We start from the raw sequence: 22,997 nt of genomic DNA, 5'->3' as shown, positions 1-22,997 counted from the left end.
CCAGGTTCACGCCATTCTCCTGCCTCAGCCTCCTGAGTAGCTGGGACTACAGGCACCTGCCACCACACCCGGCTAACTTTTTGTATTTTTAGTAGAGACGGGGTTTCACCGTGTTAGCCAGGATAGTCTCAATCTCCTGACCTTGTGATCTGCCTGCCTCAGCCTCCCAAAGTGCTGGCATTACAGGCGTGAGCCACCGCGCCTGGCTACCTGGTTTATTTCTAAAGGCTTTCATGGAAGGGAATTTCACAGTTCCCATTAGCACTCTGATCCCAGAATCTTATCAGCTGTACAGGAATTTCTTTCCTGTGTCTAACTTAACTATAGCATAAGTCAAATTTTTCTTCTGAAAATGGAAAACAACTAGTTTTCATTATCTTGAAAATAGTATCTTATCCCCTTGAAAGATAAGTTTCCTTAAACCTAACACCTAGGGTCTCAGCCTTCTCTCCTCCAAGCTTTCTCATTGGCTTTAACACAGGACCCAGCACAGAGCTTTGCACACAGTAGGTGTTCAACTAATGTTTGTTAGAAGTACAGATAAATGGAAAAGCCCTACTGTGTTCTAGCACCTGGACACCTGGGGTCTTTTCTTGGTTGTCTTCCTGATCTTATCTCTCATCTTGGAGAATTTCCTTCCTTGAGGGGCTTACTTTCCCCCACTTGTAAAAGGGGCCAATGCATGCTCATCTGGAATGCTGTGGGCCTTGGATGGTACCAGGGCCTATGAGGGTTCAGAGTACTCCAAAGAGAGAGCTTCATGAGCTCTCCTGGTGGGTTTGTCTGCTTTGTAGTACATCAACGCCATCTCCAGCTTAAGACACATCAGGATCACCAAGGATGGGATTGCAAAGTTTGACCTGGAGCTGGATCTCAAGGATTCTCAGAGCAAGATTTACCTGTATAAGGTGAGGCTGGAGGGGCTATGGGTGGGGGGGTCTGGCAGGAATGCTGCAGGTCTAGTGGGGAGGGAACTATGGGTACCCTGCATTCCTCCATGGGAACAACCAGAGCACACAAGTGGTGAGCCCCTTATCCCATGGAGTTCCTGGCTGGATTTGGACCAAACACTGGTGTAGACCATCCATCCACAGGGACTTCTTATCTCACACTGAGCAACTAGGCTCTCCAGATGGGCCTGTGATTCTCTGTAAATTGTGTCTAACACCAGAGCACGGGGGTGAAAAGAGGGTTCTGAGAAAGTGCACCCCTTTCCATCTGAGCTTTCTTTCCAGAGACTTCATACATCCCTACCTGGGCTCTAGGAGTAATTACCTGCCAACCACATGGGGGCAGAGGCAGGTGGGGAGCAGTTGGTAAAATTTGGCTAGTTCTGTAGCCAAACTCATCCAGCTTCATCACTTATAAGCTGTATGACCTCAGACAAGATGCTTATCTTCCCCATGCCTCGGCTTCCTCACTTGTGAACTGGGGATAATATAGGACCTGCCTCATAGCGTACTGCAGCGCTAAATGACATCATGCGTGACCTGCCCCTCCCCTCACTTCTCTGCTCATTCCTGCTCCTCTTCCCCTTGTCCCTCAGTTCCTGCCCCACTGGCCTTGTCCCTGTTCCTTTGCCCAGGTGTTCCCTCTGCTTGGCATGCTCATCCCCGATATCGACAGGGCTAATTCCTTCATGGCAGAGAGACTTACCTTGGCCACTCCGTGTGATTCCACTATGTCCTTCCAGCCCCATCCTGGCACTCAGGAGCCCTGGACCCATATCTACCTTTTTGTTCCCTAGTTTTCTCTCTTTCTTTCTCTTTCCTTCTTTCCTTCTTTCCTTCCTTCTTTCTTTCTTTCTTTCTTTCTTTCTTTCTTTCTTTCTTTCTTTCTTTCTCTTTCTTTCTTTCTCTTTCTTTCTTTCTTTCTTTCCCTTCCTTCCTTCCTTCCTTCCTTCCTTCCTTCCTTCCTTCCTTCCTTCCCTCCTTCCTTTCTTTCGTCTCATTCTGTTGCCCAGCCTGGAGTGCAGTTGTGCAATCTCGGCTCACTGCAACCTCTCCCTCCCAGGTTCAAGCGATTCTCCTGCCTCAGCCTCCCGAGTAGCTGGGATTACAGGTGTTTGCCACCACACCCAGCTAATTTTTTGCATTTTCAGTACAGACAGGGTTTCACCATGTTGGCCAGCTGGTCTTGAACTCTTGGCCTCAAGTAATTCACCCGCCTCAGCCTCCCAAAGTGCTGGGATTACATGCATGAGCCATCATGCCCGGCCAGTTCTATTTTTTTCTAACATAAATTATTTACTTATTTATGACATTTATTATTTATATTTTCCCCCATAGGATTTTAGCTAGTGAGAGCAGGAATCTTTGTTTTATGCATTGATGTGTCCTAAGTGCCTGAAACAGTGCCTGGCACACAGTGGGCCCCTAGTAAGTATTAGCTGTTGTTAATATTCAGCAAGTAGTAAACCTATCTAGGGCTTAGTTAAAGTAGGTATGCATATAGATTACTGGGTTTTGTAGAGCCTTATGGATATCTGATGTTATTCTCTGCAAGTTCCTGTTGGTGAATAAGTTGAGCTGGGGCCTTTGGGGCATGGGTGTTATGTCCGGCCTCCCCTGCTATCCTCGCAGGGCTGCTGGGGAGTAACTCTACTCACAGCCTGAGCTGGAATGTCAGCAACTTCAGGTGTCCCTTTGTATAACACTTGCAGACTTTTCACTCCATGGACATTCCTAGAGCATGGATTCCCATCCAGCTCACAATCCCTGTTCCCATGTTCTCCAGGCCCTGCTGTCTACCCTATCCCAGCTCCTCTATGGTTCCAGGAATCTGTTGTCTGGTGACTGGGCCCGTGGGAGAAAACTGCTGGTTATAGCCAGAATGGGACTGGGGCAGGAAGCACTGAGGACCCGCTGAGGCCTGCCTCCTCTTCCTTTTCTGGCCTTAGGATGGTGAGATGATCCCCTATGGCTTCAACAACCAGACCAGGCACTTTCTGCGCCAGCTGGGGAAGCGCTATGAGTTCCGGATCCAAGACCTGAGGCCTGAGGACTCTGGCATTTACCAGGTCAAGGTGGAGGATGCTGTGGTCTTCTCCACAGAACTGGAGGCCAGTGGTGAGTGGTCTACACTGCCGAAGTTGGAGTCGGGGAGATCTGTTAGAAATAGAGTCCATGTTGGTGCAATGTGTGTGTTGGGGGGTAAATGTGATGTGGCCCCAGCTGCAAAGACAATTGGGAGAGGGACACATACCTAGATGGCCAAATTTTGATGCTTTCTGTTTTCCAAAGTCTTGGTGTGAGTTAACTCTCCTGGTGCTGAGCTGGGTTCTACTGAATTACTGTCACAGACATAGAACATACGTGTCATGCCTCTGCTTAGACCTTCTGTAGCCACCAATTATTTTCAGATCAGATCCAGACTAATTGCACAGCCTCTAGAACTCCTCTCTGTTGCATGTCCTCATCTCCCACGACGCCCTAGCAAGAATCTCTGGGTTAGGCATCCTCGCGCTCCATACAGACCTTTCCTTTTCTGCTTCCTGTATTCCTTCCTCATCTAGGAACTGACAATCCTCCTTCATCAAATTCTGTCCCATCCCCATGAGTACCTGTGTCCACATCACTCTCAGAACACCTGCCAGCTCAAGGGGGTTCTTAAAAGGATAAGGAGAGGCCTGGGGAAGGGAACTTTGGACAGACATGTCATAAGAACATGGCTGAATCAAAGTTGGGAGAGAAAAAAGGGGGTTATGTGCCCCAGCATGGGGGAGGTGCCCAGATGGGGCTTTGGAAAGCCTGAAAACAGTGCAATTTGGGAAAAGGAGTATGGGTTTGGGAGTCAGCCAGACCTGGGTGTGAATCTTGGTTTCTCTTAACTGCGTAAGACTGGGGCAAGCTATTTAACTTTTTAAGCCTCAGTTTTCTCACCTGTAAAAAGAAATTAATAATACTTACCTTGGAGATGGTCAAAAGGATGAATAAGATAAACTACTGGCTCTTAGCCTAGTGGTTTCCTTCATGCATCCACCTTGTCCCCAAATATAACTTTTGGGTTTAGAAGTATAGAATCCCAGAGCTGAAAATAAGCCTCATTGCTCACAATTGTAACCCCTCATTTTATGTGGGGGGAATTGACACCTGAAGTCCGGAGGTGACCTGTCCAAGGTAACACGGGGAGTTTGTGGCTGAGCTGGTCTAAGCCAGGATTTCTGAATGGCCAGCCTTGCCACCTCAGGTCACACTGTGTTATACCATCAAGCTGATATTCCCATTCCTGTTTCCCCGGCAGCCATCCCCCCAAGAGTACTGGTCCCACTGGCGGAGACCCACTGTGAGGAGCAGGGTGATGCAGTCTTCGAATGTACCCTCTCCAGCCCCTGCCCTAGTGCAGCCTGGCATTTCCGGCACCGGCTACTCCACCCCAGTGAAAAATATGAAGTGTTCGTGTCCCCCGACGGGCTGACCCACCAGCTGGTGGTGAGGGGGGCCTGTTTCTCAGACATGGGCCCCTACTCGCTGGGCACTGGGCTCTACACTTCCAGCGCCTGGCTGGTGGTTGAAGGTGAGTGCTTCACATCTCTGTCTTTCTCTGCCTCCAGGGAAGACCTCGGGGCTGCAGAGGAATGAGGAAGGCGAGGCAGTGGGATTTCCTTTGGTCAGCCATTTGCTCTGGAATGATTCCCTTGCTCGGAGAGAATAAGGAAAGCTCCTTAGATTATTCTCCACCCACTGCAGTGCAGACCTTCATGGCCAACCCAACCCTCCTCAGCTGTGCCTGCTCCACTGGGTCTCTTGGAATTACTGTGGGGCACAGATGGCTCTAGGGTCCTAGGTAGCCTTGGGACAGTGGCCCAGGTTCAGTCTGGATGAGAAGCCCCTGCACCAGATCAGAGAGCACTCTCAAACTTCCCTGGGGATTGAAATTTGGGTTCAAGATGTTCCCAGGAAAGTGTAAATTGGACATAAGTAAGGCAGGTGGTAGAGCAAGTCGATATTTTAAAAACCATGCACCTGCTGAGGCAGTTTGATAAACAAATGACTTTTGGCTTATGCATTTTCTCCAAAACCCTCATGAAGCCTGTAGCAGGGTGGCCTGTGGGTATAGGACTAGGGAGGTGGTGATGGGATTCACCCATCCATCCCTGGAACACCCTGGCTTCCTTCCCAGGTGGTCACCTTGCTTCTCTCCTGGGGAAGTCCAGGTCAGGCAAGCAGCTGGTCTCAGGCAGGTGATTTGGCCGGATTTAACAGGAGTTTTGGTATTTTCTCTTGTCTCTCCCTGTGGGCACTGACCTTCCATATGAATAACCCCTCACCGAAGCTGGGAAGGATAAAGACCTTCAGTCCACAAGTGCTGACCACCAACTGCAGAGGCAAGGAGCCCAGGCCTCAGGAGCAGAAGAGTCTGGGAGCATCAACAGCCAGGGAGAGAAATCCAGAGAGCAGGGCCCCAGGGGGGGCTCCCTTGAAGGGGCTGGGCTGGCTTCTGGGCTCCAGCACATAGCCAGCCCAGACAGGGATGGCCTTGGCAGACATGGCTACTCCTTGATAGGGGACAAAGGGGCAGCTGACTCAGCCTGGGGCCCTGGACAGGAGGGCGAGGGCTTTCTAGTAGCAGAGGGAAGCAGAGCCACTCTTCCCAGGGAAAATCAATTCCACAGAGAGGGAGGCTGGGCCAGAAGCCTTGCAGAGAGGCCTCATCTACAGGGAGAGAGCTCAGAATCAGGGTTGGGCCTCCCAGAAAAACGACAGCAAGATTGTGGCAGAGATAGCAACAGTGATGAATGCTGGAGGACAGCAGGAGGCTGGGAGGCTGAGTCCAGTCTGCTTCAGTCTGGAGGACTGGGGAGCAGAAGGGAAGGAAGGGAGCACAGAGGGGACAGTGGAAGACAACTGGACAGGCATGGCCCAGAGCAACTGTGGGATGCTGGACTGGGACCTGGGAGAGGAAAGAGTGACCTGCAGGGATGCCAGTCTGATCCTGTAGGGTCCTGGCCAAGTGGAAAGCAGATAGAGATTTCACAGGATGACAGCCTGGCTGAGATGGACAGAGGGGATGCTCCAAGTAGGCAAAGGGGGAGAGGAATAGTAGTGTGGGGTAGTGGGACTGGCCTGGGAGAAGCTGGAGACAGCAATGGGGCAGGAGGTCCTGGCACCCTGGAGTTTACTGGAGGAAGAGGTTCTGGCTCCAAGGTAGGCATGGGCCCTGAATCCTGGGGTTCTCAGGGAGGTAGAGATACTGACTGTGGGGAAACCAGGGGCTGCTGGGGGTCAGGAGAGTTTCTAGGACAGACACCTGGAGGCAAGGACTTCCAGGAACCATCAATATCAGGTGGTAGAAAATTCCTTCTGGGAGATGGGAGTCCCGAGATCAAAGCTGAAGACTCATTGCAGGAGGCAGATGGTCTATGCCGGGGGCGGGAATCTGTAGTTGGAAGAAGTGCCTACAAAACTGGCTCTGGAGGCCCAGGAGACCCCAGAGGCTGTGAAGGTGGCCTACAGGAGCTCAGGGGAAGGGATGGCCAGGAAACAGCTTGGGCCTCAGGTGAGGTAGGGGATGACTCCAGAAGCTTCCAGTCTTCCCAGGGCTGGACAGCAGGTCATAGAGCAGCAGGGGGTGTTGGCAGAATAGAATCTAAGGGCACAAGTCCTTGGGATGACACACCATCTAGCCTCAGAAAAACTGGGGCCCACCATGGGCCTGGAGTGCTGGGGCCCAGTGGAGGGCAAGAGGGTATGGGTGGTATCCGGGTGGCTGGACTGACAGAGTCTGGTCAGGGGGTGGATGCCAGAAGCCATTGGCTAAGTAGGGCTCCAGGCCTGGGTGCTCAGGGCTCTGGGGGGACACTAGGAGATAAGGAAGGATTAAGAAGTCCTGGGTCAATAGAGTCTGAACCAGATTTCTGGAATGGGTCAGGGAGCTCCAGAGTAAAAGGACCCAGAGGTGAGACAGGCTATAAGGATGGCTTGGAAGGTCCTGGGAGAATGGAATCTAGGTATGAGGGTGGCTTAGGATATTCTACAGGAATAGGCCCTAAAAGCGGGGCTGGTTATAGCTATGGCTCAGGGGTTCCAGGAGAAATGGGGTCCGGCCATGGTGCTGGTTGTAGAGTTTCCCCTAGGGCACCTGCGGGAATGGAGTCTGAGGAAGCAGGTGGGTACAGGCATGGCTCCGGAGTGCCGAGGGGAGTGTGGTCTGGAAACGAAGATTCTGGCCCTGCAGGAGGAGGGTCTGGGAGAGTTACCAGTCTTAAGAATGGCTCAGTTGGTCCTGATGGAGCACCCATGGATGACACCAGGAATTGGGCCTCTGCATGCCAGGGAGGCATGGACCCTAGGGGAGGGCACCATTCAGATGGCGGCCTAGGGAGTCCTGGGGTGACAGGGTCTGTGGGTAGAGGTGGTCTCAAGGCCCCTGGAGTAGTGGAGACTGTTGGGATGGGATGTATGGAAGCAGAACCAGAGAGCTCTGGAAGAATAAGGCCTTGGGGTCAGACTGGAAATTATGCGGGCTTCAGAGCCTCGGAGGCCCTGGGGGCCTTTGGAGAAGGAGGCTATGAAGATGGCTCTGGTGGTCCAGGAGCCATGGGACCAGGGTCTCTGAGGTCAGGGAGCAAAGTGGATGAGGGGGATGGGACAAGATGCCCTGGTGCTAGGGCCTCTGGAGCTGGAGCTGGTTACAGGGATGATACCAGGCACCCTGAGTCACTCGCACCTCACACTGGGGCCGCTTCTGAGAGCCAGTGGGCTTATGGGACTGGCAATGTGCTGGGTTATGAGGATGGATCAGAACTTCCAGGGCCTCAGGGAACTGGGGTCAGAACAGCCTATGGAGGAAGGTCAAGGGGCCTTGGGCCTAGGAGTACAGGGCCAGGGGGTGAGGCAGGCTTTAGAGATGGTTCAGGAGGCCTCCAAGGAATGGGATCAGCAGATGGGCCAGGTTGTAGGCAGGGTATTGGGAGTTCTGGGGAAATGGGGTCAGTGGATAAGGAAGGTTATAGGAAAGATTTGGGGACTCCTGAGAATATGGGTTTGGGGAGCAAGGCAGATTATAGGGATGGTGTAGGGGGTTCTGGGGCAATGGGGTCAATGGATGAAGCAGGTTATAGGAAAGATTTAGGGGCTCCTGAGGGAATTAGTTCAGGGAGCAAGGCAGATTATAGGGGTGGTTTACAGGATTCCAGGGAAATGGGTTCAGGGAGCAAGGCAGATTATAGGGGTGGTTTAAAGGATTCCAGGGAAATGGGGTCAATGGATGAAGCAGATAATAGGAAAGATTTGGGGGTTCCTGAGGGAATGGGTGCAGGTTATAGGGGTGGTTTAAGGGGTCCTGGGGAGATGGGGTCAGTGGATGAGTCAGGTCATAGGAATGGGATTGCAGGTTATGGGGAAATGGGGTCAGGTTACAGGGAGGATTTGGGGGCTCCTGAGGGAATGGGCACAGGGAGCAAGGCAGGTTATAGGGATGGCTTAAGGGATTCTGGAGAAATGAGGTCAATGGATGAGGCAGGTTATAGGAAAAATTTGGGAGCTCCTGAGGGAATGGATTCAGGGAGAAAGGCAGGTTACAGAGGTGATTTAAGGGGTTCTGGGGAAATGGGGTTAATTGATGAGGCAGGCTATAGGAAAGATTTGGGGGTTTCTGAGGGAGTGGGTTCAGGGAGAAAAGCAGGTTATAGGGGTGGCTTAAGGGGTTCTGGGGAAATGGGGTCAGTGGATAAGGCAGGCTATAGGAAGGATTTGGGGGCTTCTGAGGGAATAGGTTCAGGGAGTAAGGCAGGTTTCAGGGATGGTTTAGGAGATTCTGAAGAAATGGGGTCAGTGAATGAAGCAGGTTATAGGAAGGATTTGGGGGCTCCTAAGGGAATGGGTTCAGGAAGTAAGGCAGGTTTTAGGGATGGTTTAGGGGGTTCTGGAGAAATGGGGTCAGTGAATGAAGCAGGTTATAGGAAGGATTTGGGGGCTCCTGAGGGAATAGGTTCAGGGAGTAAGGCAGGTTTTAGGGATGGTTTAGGAGGTTCTGAAGAAATGGGGTCAGTGAATGAGGCAGGTTATAGGAAGGATTTGGGGGCTCCTGAGGGAATGGGTTCAGGGAGTAAGGCAGGTTTCAGGGATGGTTTAGGAGGTTCTGAAGAAATGGGGTCAGTGAATAAGGCAGGTTATAGGAAGGATTTGGGGGCTCCTAAGGGAATTGATTCAGGGAGAAAGGCAAGTTTTAGGGATGGTTTAGGGGGTTCTGGAGAAATGAGGTCAGTGAATGAAGCAGGTTATAGGAAGGATTTGGGGGCTCCTGAGAAAATGGGTTCAGGGAGTAAGGCAGGTTTTAGGGATGGTTTAGGAGGTTCTGAAGAAATGGGGTCAGTGAATGAGGTAGGTTATAGGAAGGATTTGGGGGCTCCTAAGGGAATGGGTTCAGGGAGTAAGGCAAGTTTTAAGGATGGTTTAGGGAGTTCTGGGGAAATGGGGTCAATGGATGAGGCAGGTTATAGGAAGGATTTGGGAGCTCCTGAGGGAATGGGTTCAGGGAGTAAGGCAGGTTTTAGGGATGGTTTAGGGAGTTCTGGGGAAATGGGGTCAATTCATGAGGCAGGTTATGGGAAGGATTTGGGAGCTCCTGAGGGAATGGGTTCAGGGAGTTACACAGATTACAGGAATGGTTTAGGCGGTTCTGGAAAAATCAGTTCAGGGGGTGAGGCAGGTTATAAAAATGTTTTAGGGGGGTCTGGGAGGATTCCATTAGGGAGCGAGGCAGGTTCTAGGGGTAGTTTGGAGGATTCTGGGTACATTTTTTCATGGAATGAGGCAGGTTCTAGGCAAGGCTTTGGGGGAACTAGCGGCATGGGGTCAGGGAGTGAGGTCAGTTATAGGGGAGGCTCAGGAGTATCTGGGGAAATGGGGCCAGAGGGTGAGATGGGTTATGGAGATGGTTCAGGGAGGCTTGGAGTACCAGGCTCACTGGCTGGAATAGGACATGAGGCTGGACCCAGAGGCCATAAAGCCATGGGGCACAGGTCAGGATACTGGGTAGCATCAGAGGGTGGCACAAGCTCCAAGGATGGTCCAGAGCGAGCCAGGGAAACAGGGCTTCTGGATGGGGCAGGACCTGGGGTGGAACCTGGGATGGCTGGAATGCCAGGCACTGCAGGTGGCACGGCACAGAGAGACAGCCCCAGGGGCCCAGGGGTGCTGGGGTCTCAGGGAGGGCGACAGACTCTTTCAGATGAGCGAGGCTCCACCAAAGATCTTGGGGTCTATGGAACTTCAGGGATCCCTGAGGCCTCAGAGGCTGCTGGTGCCAAGGGAAAACCAGATGTCAAAGAATGGCAAGATAGTTCTGGGATTCCAGGGTCTTCTAGAGACAGAGGGGCTCCCAGGGCGAAGGATAGGTCTCCAGACCAAGCAGGAATTATGGGAGCTTCTGGATTTCTTGATAGCAAGGGGGCAGTGGAAGGTGAGACCTGGGCAGGCATGGCTGCTCTAGAGTCTGGATATGAACGGGACATCTGGAAAGCAGGCCCAGGAATGACAGACAGGGGTAGAGTTGCTGGCCAGGGGGGGCTGGCATCTCAGGGAGGCGGGGACTCACTTTTGGGAGGCAGAAGGATAGGCTCAGGGAGTTCAGCGGGGACAGGCCAGGATCTGGACAGCAGCTCTATGCCTGGGGGAAGGGGCAAGTCAACATCAGGGCCTGCTGATGGACAAGGGATGAGCAATGCTTGGGCTCCTGATTGGGAAAACCAGGGGTTTAGCCGAGGCAGCATAGGTGCTGGGAAGCAGCCCACAGGCTCCAGAGCTTCCAGTTCTCTGCAGGAGAAAGATGCTGCTTTTGGTGGGACCCATGAAGGGCCAGGGAGCTTTAAGGGCAGGGAGGGTGCACCAGGCCAAGAGGTGGCTGGTGGATGCCGAAGCCCATGGTCCCCGGATAGCAAAGTTTCAAGTCCTGGAAGGGGTAGTTCTGTTGGTGCAGAGGACTCAGGTATCCTGGGCAAGGGGAATTCTACTGAGTGGGGGAATGCCCTCACCCCAAAACCTGGGGAGTCGGGACCTCAGGGAGCCTGGAATGGCTTAGATGGTCCCTTTGGCAGAAAAACCTCTAGAGATAGGTCAGGAGGGACCCAGGACCTGAGCTGTCAGCTAGGCAAGGGACAGAGAGGAGGAAAGAGGTCCCTCGGGGAGCAGGGGTCCCTGGAGGCTGAGAATGGTGAGGTCCAGGGTCCTGGGGCCCTAAAGGAGGATGAAGGGCAGGGAGTGGAAGAGGCTAGGAGGTCAGGCAGGAGGCCTGGCTCACTCAGGAGCAGGTCTCAGGCACAGTCAGGGGCTGAGGTTGGAGGAGGAAAGAGAAGGGGAGCAGATGAGGCTGGAAGCATGGGGTGGCAGCCTATGGGGGAGAACTGGGGGTGCCTGGAGGAGATGCTGAATGAAGATCAGAGCCGGGAGACCCCTGGTCACCTTGGTAGCAGGAGAGGTGGCAAAGACGGCAGGTTGGACATCTATGGAGAGAGGAGAGATGCTACCCGGAGTTCCACATCCAGATACAAGCCTGGCACTGGCAGTTTCTCCAAGGACGCCCGAGGTAGGTGCTTCTCCGCTGAGCTGGCTCCCATGGGCTAGAGACAGTGGGGAGCTCCCTGGCCACTGGGATGCTTGGGTCTGTCCCAGTTTTGCCTCCAGCCCCAGGAGTTTGTCCCTGCCAGTGCTCCCCATTCTCAGGAACCTTTTGCAAATTTAGGAAGCAACCTCTTCCTCTTTACGCAGATGGGGTCCAGCCTGTGAGAGGCTCAGAGGTCTCCCAGGTATCTGCTCTTGAAACCTTATGTCCACAGCATCAGAGTTGTTGACCCAACTCTCTGTGGGTTACCAGACTTCTCACCTGTGGTGGGGGGGGCCCTTCATATACCTGACACCCCAGGTCTCCTGGATCAGCCTAGGTCCTGCTGAGAAAAGCAGCAATGCTTGGGCTCCTGTCTGGGAAGACCAGGGCATTGGAGCCAAGGCAGCATAGGTGCTGGGAACCAGCCCTGCTGACACCAGCAGAGCCCAGTTGGCAGGACCATGGTGGCCTTGCGGGGCACAGCGCAGGCCATGGCCTGGGGGGCTTGGCCCTGGGGACTCCCTCTGTGTCTCTCCAGGCCCCATGGGCCACTTCTTCCAGGGCCTTGCTGACATGGAGGTGCAGCAGGGGGAGGCTGCCACACTCTCCTGTACCCTCACCAGTGATCTGGGACCCGGCACCTGGTTTAAGGATGGCATCAAGGTACTGCCTCCCCTCACACCTTCTCTTTACCAGCGGGAGGGACAGAGGTAAAGCAGAGAAGGGGAAGAGGGTAGAGGCTTTGAAAGAAAGATTTTTCATTCTTCATTTTGCTAATGTATCCACTTCAGGAGAAGTTTAAATAGCCAATAACTTGGTGTGTTTAAAATAAAATTGGATTTTTAAATGATGTGTATCCTACGCCCCTCAGCATACCCCTTGTTCTTCCACCATCCAAAACGCCTCTTCTATACCCATACCTGCTGAATCTTACCCATCCTTCAAGGCCTTGTAGAAATGCCAACTTCTCATCCCAACCAGAAGGGGGCTCTCGTCTCCCTGCATAACCCCCCGTCCTCCATTAAAGCTGTCACCCCAAGAGAGACATCACAGTGACTCAGGACATGGGGCTCAGTATCAGCTAGGTCTGGCTTCAGATCCCAGCTCTGCCACTACCAGTTATAAGACTTCAAGCAAGCTGGCAAACAGTCTGGCTTCCTCATCTATAAAGTGGGACAAATAATAGTACTTACTTCATAAGGTTGTTATGACAATTAAATAAGGTGCTAAGCACAGAGAGCATTGGCACACAATAAGCATTCCATTCACACAGCTGTTATCAGGATCCCAGTATCAGTAAAGGGCTCTGGTTAGCTGGCCTGGATGAGCTGGGATGGGAGTGGGGTGACCTTCTCCTGCTGTGGCCCTGTCTCCAGCTCACTGCCCAAGATGGAGTCATCTTTAAGCAAGATGGTCTCGTGCACAGCCTCTTCATCACGCATGTGCAAGGGACCCAAGCTGGGAGGTACACCTTTGTAGCCGGTGACCAGCAGAGCAAGGCCACCCTGACTGTCCAGGGTAAGGCCCAGCCCTGCCCTGCCCTGTCCCACAGTCTCTTTGTACCAGGTGATATGCCTTGCTTTAAAACACCTGAATTTGTGACTAGTCTGCAGCCAGTATCTAATCTCATCTCCAGAGAAGATGATTTAAAAAGCCGACTCATACCCTGCCTATTCCAGCATCTTAGCCCTTTCCTTGTCAAGAAGTCCTTGGTGAGGTCTAAGCCTCGTCTCTCCTGCTGCAAATGAAGCCCCTTCCCCTTGTTTGTCCTCATGTGGTGGGGCAGGGGATTCCTTACTCTTCCCCCAAACTTCCTTCTCTGGGTCCTCCTTTCTGCATTCCCCAGGTGCCCAGTGCCCTGGTCTTCCTTGACTCTCTTGTTTTATTTCTAGATTCCCCTACCATTGCTCCAGATGTGACAGAGAAGCTGAGAGAGCCACTGGTGGTCAAGGCTGGGAAGCCGGTGACAGTGAAGATCCCCTTCCAGAGCCACCTCCCCATTCAGGCTGCCTGGAGGAAGGACGGGGCTGAGGTGGTGGGCAGCGGTGACAGGGAGGCCCAGGTGGACCTGGGGGATGGCTACACGTGGCTGTGCCTCCCCAGCGCAGGCAGAAAGGACTGTGGCCAGTACAGCGTGACGCTGAGGAGCGAGGGAGGCTCCGTGCAGGCCGAGCTCACTCTGCAAGTCATAGGTACCAGCCCCGTCTTCCCCCATCCAAGGCCTGAGAGTCCCCAGGGTTCTGGGCCCTCCCTGCCGTCAAGGGCAGGCCTGGGGTATGATCTCTGCTGGCTCTGATCCTCATTTGCATGCTGTTTAAGATCCAGACCTACCCCTAACTCTGCTCAGACTGCTTAGGAAGAAGCAGTTGAGATCAACACAGTGCTGGGCTCCTGCTGGGGGTGGAGGAGCCGGTTATGCTTCTCTGACCCCAATACACTGGGCCCTCAGGAAGTTGCTGGGTAGGATGGTGGTCCCCAGCCCTGAGTGGCACCAGCAAGGTAGGACTGCTCTGGGCCGAGCAGGTGCCCATACAAGCCACCGGATGGTGGGGCTGGGAGGGGCTGGTGCATTCCATGGCACATCCCTGGGTGCACGTGTTTGTTGGGGGTGGAGACATCTCGAGAATGTGTGGCCCTCTGGGTAATGCCCAAGGCTCTCTGGACAGTCTGCCCCATTACAGGCTTATCTGCTGATGAGTGGATGGGGGTGGGCGTAGAGGCGGGGTGGGGGGTAGTCGGGGGGGGGTCGGCGCTGCTCCCCTCCAGCTCCTCTGACCCCTCCTCTTCCCGCTCCTCTCTGTGGGTCCCCAGACAAGCCTGATCCCCCACAAGGCCCCATGGAGGTTCAGGATTGCCATAGGGCTGGCGTCTGCCTCCGCTGGCAGCCCCCAAGGGACGATGGGGGCCGGACTGTAGAGCACTACGTAGTGGAGAGACGGCAGGCTGGCAGGAGCACTTGGCTGAAGGTGGGCGAGGCCCCCGCTGATAGCACCACCTTCACGGATGCCCATGTGGAACCAGGCAGGAAGTATGCCTTCCGAGTGCGGGCTGTGACCTCAGAGGGGGCTGGCGAGGCCCTGGAGTCTGAGGAGACATTGGTGGCTCCTGAGGGTGAGAGAAAAGGCTGGGGCTGGGGATGGGGGACACTCCTGGGCTCCCCACTGTGCCGAGGAGGGCAGGCTGTCCCAAAGGCTGAGTGACACCAGCCTGTGCTCGGGGCTTCGGAGGCCCTTCTGTAGCACTCTGGAGACTCCCTCCCTCAGCTGCATTTGGGATCTGGCACCCAGATCAGGAAGTGTTTTACAGAGTCTCTGGGAGTGAGGGTATGGGCCTGCAAAGCCCACTGTTGCAGGCCCCAGGGAGAGAGGAGCATCCGCCTCCAACATCCTGTCAGAGGACTGGAGGCTGAGGGGTCTCAGGGCTGGTTCTAGGCTCCGAGGCTACAGTGCCTTCTCTGTCCTTTCATTCCTTCCCTTGAATAGCCAGAACACTGACCTAGGGCAGGCTGGCTCAGCACCGACACTCACCAGGACAGGGTGGAGTGTGGCCTGTCCCAGATGCCTGTGCCCCCTACCCCCAGGGGCTCCCCATGAGCCGGCACCTTTCCCAGGCCTCTGGCTGACTGGAATCTTTCTTGCCCCCAGCTCTTCCCAAGGCCCCTTCCGCGCCAGCCATCCTGTCGGCCTCCAGCCAGGGCATCACACTGACATGGACAGCATCTCGGGGCCCTGGCAGCACCCACATCCTGGGCTACCTGATCGAGAGGCGTAAGAAGGGGAGCAACACCTGGACAGCAGTGAACGACCAGCCGGTGCCTGGTGAGCATTGTCCTGGCTTCCAGAGCTTCCTTAGACCCCTCCTGGCTCCAGGATCCCAGGGACTTTTCGGTTCAGATTGGTTTAATACAGTCGTTCTCATCTAGGGTGGTTTGGCAATGTCTGGAGATATTTTTCATGGTCACAATGGGGTGGAGGGTAAATGTTACTGGCATCTAGTGCAAAGAGGTCAGGGATGCTGCTAAACATCCTATAGTATACAGGACAGAACCCACCTCCTCCTCTCAAAAATCCCAAAGAAGAATCTGGCAAAAAAATTTCAATTGTGCTGAGGTGAAGAAGCCCTGATTCAGAAATCCCGGCTGACAGCCAGAGATGAAGCTGTTAGCCCTGGCCCCTCTACTTCTGGCCTTGACCTTGGACAGTTCACTTCCTTTCTAGATCTGAATTTCCACATCCATAAAGTGGAGAGAAGGATCCCCTGCCCCACTAAGTAGTTTCTGAAGAAACAAACTGCATTCTGAGATCAGAAAGAACTTGGAAAAGCCAAAGGGCTGGGCAGATGCTGAAGGGTCTTGTAATAACCCTTAGCATTTCCTTGCTCTGCATGTGTGCTGCGGAAGTCCAGGTTTGAGGAGGAAAGAACGGGCTCAGAAGAGCTTGCCAGGAGACCTGGATTCAGGTCATGGTTCTGCTACTTAGAAGCGGAGGCCTGTTAGGGCTTCAGTTTCTTTATCTCTAGAAAGAGAGAGATGAACATTCTCCCAATTTCACTATTTAGTGATTCTGCTTTATTTAAATATGACAGCAACTCTGTAAGGCAGAGACAACCAGGGAGATTAAGGTACTTACCCAAGAACATCCAGCAAGTTAGTGGTGGAACCAGACAGGGATCAGAGGCTCCTGACGCCCTGAGCAGTGCTCTTTCCACCTTGGAGGGAACTGAGTCACAGCGGTTGGAGGGAGGTAGGGAGGGATGTGTTAGGACCCCAGGCTTGGTCTCCTTCAGAACTTGGAGGCACCCAAGCTATCTCCCCATGTCCAGCCCCATCAGGGTGGGACTCACATGGGTGGGCTGTTCACAGAGAGAAGGTGGACGGTGGCGGACGTGCGGCAGGGCTGTCAGTATGAGTTCCGGGTCACAGCTGTGGCTCCCTCAGGCCCCGGAGAGCCTGGACCCCCATCGGATGCCGTCTTTGCTCGGGACCCCATGAGTAAGTAGGGCACTAACCCAGGATGGGGGTGGAGGTGAGCACAGGATAGCCCTGAAGCTGGGTGGGACTTGACGGGAGGTCAAAGGTCACAGGTCGGGGCAGTCCTGAAGGAGATGGTCAGGAGGGCTGGGATATAAAAATCAAAAGGCCTCTTGGGTGAGCCACATCTTAGGGGCCCTACATGAGATCAAACAGGCCCAGAAGCCAGGCAGTGGGATTAGAAGATTCCTTCCCTGCCAAGTAATGGTTCATACTTGTAATCCTAGCACTTTGGGAGGCAGAGGCAGGAGGATTGCTTGAGCCCAGAAGTTTGAGGCTGCAATGAACTATGATTGCACCACTGCATTCCAGCCTGCATGACAGAGAGAGACCCTGTCACAAAAAAAAAAAAAAAAAAAAAAAAGAAAAGAAAGAAGAAAAAAAAAAAGCAGAGTCCTTTTCAAGATCACTTCACTCACTCTTTGGCCTCTAGGCAGGCCAGCCCCCAAGCTGGCCCACCTGCCCCAGTCTCATAAGCATCCACTCACCCTAGTGTGCCCATCAGGCAGGGTGGAGGGCAGGTAACAGGGGAAGCTCAGCATCAATTCTCTATCCAATGAATATTTGCCCATCACCTACTAAATGGCCAGCATTGTGCCAGGAAGTAGGTGAATCAATCCTGGTCTCTGCCCTTGAGAAACTTACAGTCTAAGATAGCATTTCCTATCTAAGACCTGTGTCTCGGGAACATGGAGTGTATTGAGAGATGCCAACAGACATTCTGAGAACAACAGGAACAGCAAAAAATGTCTGTGATCAAAGATGTGTATGATGTGAGCTTATGATGTTTCCAAGTCCTGCAGGGGAAAAAAACCTGTCTAACCTTGATCCAAATCTAGCTTTTTCACAAAATACCTATTAAAAGCGTCACTCCAAGGCGGACAGCTTAGAAAATGCTGCTCTGTATTTCTCAGCCCCTAATCAGTTTGCCTACGCCAAGTCCTCGGGGAGCAGCACATTTCTGGCACTTGACGGATGGGCCAGGTGGTCAACACCTGGAAAGCATCTCTGTGCCCCACAGGGCCCAGCCCACTGCAGGTGTTCAGCCTGTTTGAATGAACCCAACAAGACCAGAACATTCTGTACGTTTCATTGTTCAAGTGGTATCTGAGTTTTAGTCCTAGGAAGGGCAGGACGTGGAATGGAGGGACGGGGGAGGAAAGCCGGTCCATGCAACTTACTCCTTGCAAATGGACCAAGCCTGTTCTATCTTTTCTCTTTCTTTTCTTTTCTTCTCTGTTCTTTGCTTTCTCTTTCTTTCTTTCTTTCTTTCTCTCTCTCTCCCTTACTCCCTCCATCTCTCTCTTCTTTCTCTTTCCGTTCTTTTTCTTTTCTTTTCTTTCTTTCTCTCCCCCTTCCTCCCTCTCTCCCTTCTTTCTTTCTCTCTCTCCCCTTTCTCCCTCCCTCTCTTCTTTCTTTCTTTTCTTCTTTCTTTCTTTCTCTCTCTCTCTCTCTCTCTGACAGGGTCTCACTCTTTTACCCAGGCTGGAGTGCAGTGATGCAATCTTGGCTCACTGCAGCCTTGAACTCCTGGCCTCAAGCAATCCTCCTGCCTCAGCTTCCTAAGCAGCTGGAACTATAAGCATGTGCCACCACGCCCTGCTAATTTATCTTTTTGTAGAGACAGGGTCTCACTATATTGCCCAGGCTGGTCTTGAACTCCTGCTTTCAAGCTATCCTCCTGCCTCTGCCTCCTAAAGTGCTGGGATTACAGGCATGAGCCATGGGCCCACAGCCTGTTAATCTCTGTTATCAGTGGTGGGAAGTAGAGACAATAGATAGGATAAGACACAGATAGGATAAGCAGTGTCTAACAGTAGCCACAGCAATCACTACATTTTCTGGATTCTTGCTGCTAAGCAAGGCCCATGGCCCAGCAACATCATCTTATTAGAACTTATGAGAAATGCTGAATCTCAGCCCTCACCCCAGACCTACTGAATCAGGGTCTATATTTTTTACCAAAATCCCCAGGTAACTTCTATACTAACTAAAGTTTGAGAAGTACTGCCCTAGCCCAGTGGTTTTCAAACTTCATTGCATATGTAGAAACACCTGGAAACCTCTTAAAAATGTTGATGCCTAGACTGCACCCCAGACTAATTAAATCAGAATCTCTGGGGTGGCATCTAGGTGCCAGTATTTTTAAGCTCACCAGGTGATTCCAACGTGCAGCCAGGCTTGAGGGCCAGAGCCCTTTCACACTCATTGTGCTTTTTGCTTGTTCTAAAGCCTCTGTGGGTAGGTGGGGCTATTATTACTGTTCTCATGTAACAAGCGGAGAACAAGAAGCCTGCATTGAGTACCCAAAAGGCAGAGTCTTGACTCTAAGAGCTTAAAGTCCAAAATAAAAACACATAGAAGTCTAGTCTTACGGGATAATGGAACCCAAGAGGTCATCAACTAAAATATCAGTTTTCAGGAATTACAGAAGGATAGTTAGGAGAAGGCGTTTGGCAGGTTGGTGAATGAATGAGGGGAATGAGTTGAGGGAGGCTTCTTGGTGGAGGTGGCCTGGGATCTGTGTGCATAACGGAGACAAAGTGCTGGTTACAGTAAGAATTTGGAACAAGGTAGGTGCTTCAGGAAGAATCTAAAGGCAGAATTGCTAAGTGAAAACAATTCCCAGTCTCCCACAAGGAAGGCTAATCAATATCCACACTGAGTGGCCTCCCTCAGGAGATGCCATTCCTGACTCTCCCATGCTGCCTGGCAGGACCTCCTGGGCCGGTGAGGAATCTCCAAGTCACAGACACATCGAACACCAGCATCACTCTGAGCTGGGCTGGGCCAGACACCCAGGATGGGGATGAAGCCCAGGGGTATGTGGTGGAGCTGTGCAGCTCAGACAGTCTCCAGTGGCTCCCGTGCCATGCGGGCACCATGCCAGTCACCACCTACACAGCCAAGGGGCTTCGGCCTGGAGAGGGCTACTTCGTGCAGGTGACAGCAGTTAACGAAGGAGGCCAGAGCCAGCCCACTGCCCTGGACACATTAGTGCAAGCCATGCCTGTTATCGATGAGTGCTGCCTCCTTCCCCCACCCCTGAGCCCTGCAGGCCCCTCCTGAGAGGGGGCCCCTGAGTAGCTGCTATGCACTTGCTAAGCCAGGATCCCCACCCTCAGTTTCAGGAAGTAACATTTATTGAGCACCTACTAGGTGCTAGGCACTGGGCTAGGCAGTCCCTTCTTAGAAATGTTTTTTCATTACGACTCATAACTATACTATAATATTAATGTTTTTATTCAGAAGTTACAGAGAAGGAAACTGAGGTTCAAGGTACTTTGCCCAAGTTGTCACTAATGGTATGTGGTAGAGCCAGGATTTAAACCTGAAGAATCCAAAGTTGATGTTCTGTAGGAGAGAGAGTGGCTGCTTCCCGGGCATGGCCTTCGAAGGCCTAAGTGCAGCTCAGCTCCCATGGTTCATGTTCAGAATGGGACATGCCCAGCTCCCCGTTATTATTGAAAAGAGGATTGTCTTTCCCTTTGGGCTTTAACCACCACAAGCACCTGATCTGCCTTTGACCCAAGCTGACACTGGGCCACCCCAGCTGACCCTAGTCATCACTGTGGCAGTAGGGAGACACAACACACGGAGTCCAGAGTCCCAGAATCTTGTCCTGGCTCTCTCCCGAACAAGGTGTGACCTCAGGCAAGTCACTTCCTGTCTTAGATTGGTGTTTATCTCATCCGCAAAACATAAGCGCTCTGCCACATATCAGCATCTTCCTCTGTTCCAGCCTAGTCCACCCCTCTCCCTGGGGGATCCCTTTCTCAGCTCCTGTCCCTCCCCTGTTAGCATCTCCCCACCAGCCCCTGGGGTCTCCCCTGAAGATTCTGCTCCCAGCTGCACTCCAGTCGTTTAGAGGCCCCAGTGTGTTGGGATCTCAGCATCAATCCGACTGGCCCAGTCTTCCCCTCCAGCCCTGCCTTGCTGGGGACCTGGGGCTGGGGTCCAACTGTGAGGGAGGAGGGAGGTAACCAGTCCTCTTGTGTGTTTCAGTCTGTCCCAAGTTCCTCGTGGACTCCAGCACCAAGGACTTGCTGACAGTCAAGGTCGGGGACACGGTTCGTGTGCCCATCTCCTTTGAAGTGAGTGTACCTACAGAGGTGTGGGGAGGGAAGCCCAGAGAGGCCAAGGGGTCCAGACTCAGCCCTGTGGCTCTCTTTTCTTCCCTGTTCCTTTTTGGCCCCTAGTCAGTGCCCTGGGCTTGTGGAAATCAGATGAGAGACATGAGGAAGGAAGGATTCAGTTCCTCCTTGAAGGTACCGCCCTCACTTGGCTACTGGGTGGCCATTCTGCTCCAGGCCTGCAAATCCCTCTAGTGGTAGCTTCAGCTACTGCACCTCCAAACTAAGGCTCTTCGGTTCTCCACCTCTCCTAGTCTGGGAATTCAGGGAGCCGGTCGTGCAGATGATCCCCTTTGACTTCACAATGTATTTTTGTGCAAGCACATGACCTGTATTTGACTCAGGGTGGTCCTTAACCAACACCAACACCACCTGACATTACAACAGTAGGGTGGTGGCTAAAAGTACAAACTGCCTGGGTTCAAATTTTGATGTCATCACTCACAGCCGTTTGACTTTGGACAAATATTATTTATTTATTTATTTATTTTGAGATGGAGTCTCACTCTGTCACCCAGGCTGGAGTGCAGTGGCGCGATCTCGGCTTACTGCAACCTCCACCTCCCCGGTTCAAGCGATTCTCCTGCTTTACCCTGCCAAGTAGCTGGGATTACAGGCGCCCGCCATCACGCCCGGCTAATTTTTGTATTTTTAGTAGAGATGGGGTTTCACCATGTTGGCCAGGCTGGTCTCGAACTCCTGACCTCAGGTGATCTGCCCACCTCGGCTTCCCAAAGTGCTTGGATTACAAGTGTGAGCCACTGTGCCCAGCCAGGACAAATATCTTAACGTCTCTGTGTTTCACCCTCCTCATCTGTCAAAAGGAGATAATAATAGTAACCTATCTCAAAGGTCTGAGGGTTCAAGGAATTAATATATTGAAAGTGTATATGTAGGGCCTGGCGTATGGCAGCACCCTATATGTTTTAATATTATTATTGTTTAAAATCATCATCATCTGTGTAGGAAGCTCATAGCACACAGAGCCAGATTCAAACCAGTCTATCTTACTCTAAATGACTTGTTCTTAACCACAATAATGACAAAGATAATGATGACAAAAATATTTAACGCACTTTGAGTAGTTACCATGTCCTAGGCCTTGTTCTCTCTGCTTTCTGTGTATTTATTATTAACGCCTTAAATTCTCAGAACAATCTTGTGAGGTCAGTTAGTGACTACCAGCGTCTTCATTTGACTCTGGTGCCCACTGTGCCCTGTACTGAGGGCCCCGTAGGCAGTTGGCGGCAAGGTCACCAAGCAGCTGGGCTGGCCTTCCCACCCTGCTCAGGGTCACCACAGTTCAAGGCCAGGACACTGCAATCTTCCTCCTAGACTATTGCCAAATTATCTCCTATGTGGCCTTGGCTGCCAGGGTGGTTAACACTCCCCTCCCCACACATCCCTTCTCATTCCCATCCCACCCCCTGCCATGTGAATCCAGAACTCATTACGCTTTCCTGCTCAGAATCTGACAACAGTGGCTCCTGGCTTACAGGATAACGTCCAGATGTCTGTAGAGGTGTGACGTGGAGGGCACTTTGCATTTTTGCCGAATCTCTTCATCCAAATTCCTTTCGTGCTCTACTGCCCCCCTACCATACCTGCCTGCCAACCTCACACTTTATCACCACCCCTCTTTCCCACCTGTGCTTTCTTGTCGACGTTCTGTTTTCTTGTTGACTTTCTCCTTGTAGAAGACTCTTCTCACCGCTTCCACCTTTGGCCTAGCTTAAATGCCATCACCTCCATGAAACTGCCGGCTGCCCCTTCTCAATTTTTCCTTCCTCTCCTTTCTCAGGCCATGCCCATGCCTGAGGTGACCTGGCTGAAGGATGGCTTGCTCTTGCCCAAAAGAAGTGTGACCGTCACTAAGGATGGCCTCACCCAGCTTCTGATCCCTGTGGCTGGACTTTCGGACAGTGGTCTCTACACTGTGGTGCTGAGGACCCTGCAGGGGAAGGAGGTTGCCCACAGCTTCCGTATCAGGGTGGCAGGTGAGGCAGGCGTGGCTCTGGGCTCTGGACGCTGGCTTCACCACTCACCAAGGCAAAGAGGTGTCCACTGGTCTGATCATAGGTCTCAGCCACTCTACCAGGGTAGGGTATGCAAGGTGACCATTCTCCACCTTTCCTCCATGCTTGACGATAGAAAGTAGAAAGGACCCTGGAAGATCCCCTGGGGACTTCCATTGTCCTTCTGCCTCAGGAGCCTAGAGACAGTCATGTCATGTCTCCTCTCCAACCTCAGTTATCCTTCCCTTTGAGTCAGTGAGCAGAGGCAGTCACCAC

At 52.6% G+C, this 22,997-nt stretch overlaps 1 protein-coding gene across 1 annotated transcript in view; it reads left to right on the top strand.

The window, feature by feature from the left end:
- IGFN1 (immunoglobulin like and fibronectin type III domain containing 1) overlaps nt 1–22,997 on the top strand; it is a 34,450-nt gene that overhangs the window by 9,029 nt on the left and 2,424 nt on the right. Inside the window, exons 8-21 of the mRNA XM_054548267.2 lie at nt 795–908; nt 2,900–3,068; nt 4,243–4,515; nt 5,275–5,326; nt 11,411–11,526; nt 12,083–12,207; nt 12,921–13,062; nt 13,437–13,736; nt 14,356–14,655; nt 15,189–15,362; nt 16,406–16,534; nt 19,290–19,589; nt 20,576–20,667; nt 22,508–22,703. Of these exons, the coding sequence (XP_054404242.2) occupies nt 795–908; nt 2,900–3,068; nt 4,243–4,515; nt 5,275–5,326; nt 11,411–11,526; nt 12,083–12,207; nt 12,921–13,062; nt 13,437–13,736; nt 14,356–14,655; nt 15,189–15,362; nt 16,406–16,534; nt 19,290–19,589; nt 20,576–20,667; nt 22,508–22,703 (2,482 nt within the window). The remainder of the gene's footprint in view (nt 1–794; nt 909–2,899; nt 3,069–4,242; nt 4,516–5,274; nt 5,327–11,410; nt 11,527–12,082; nt 12,208–12,920; nt 13,063–13,436; nt 13,737–14,355; nt 14,656–15,188; nt 15,363–16,405; nt 16,535–19,289; nt 19,590–20,575; nt 20,668–22,507; nt 22,704–22,997) is intronic.

Source organism: Pongo abelii, chromosome 1 (assembly GCF_028885655.2).
Source record: "Pongo abelii isolate AG06213 chromosome 1, NHGRI_mPonAbe1-v2.0_pri, whole genome shotgun sequence".
NCBI classification, from domain to species: Eukaryota; Metazoa; Chordata; class Mammalia; order Primates; family Hominidae; genus Pongo; species Pongo abelii.
The sequence above is the reverse complement of the archived record's forward strand: the minus strand, read 5'-3'. Positions and strand labels throughout refer to the sequence as shown.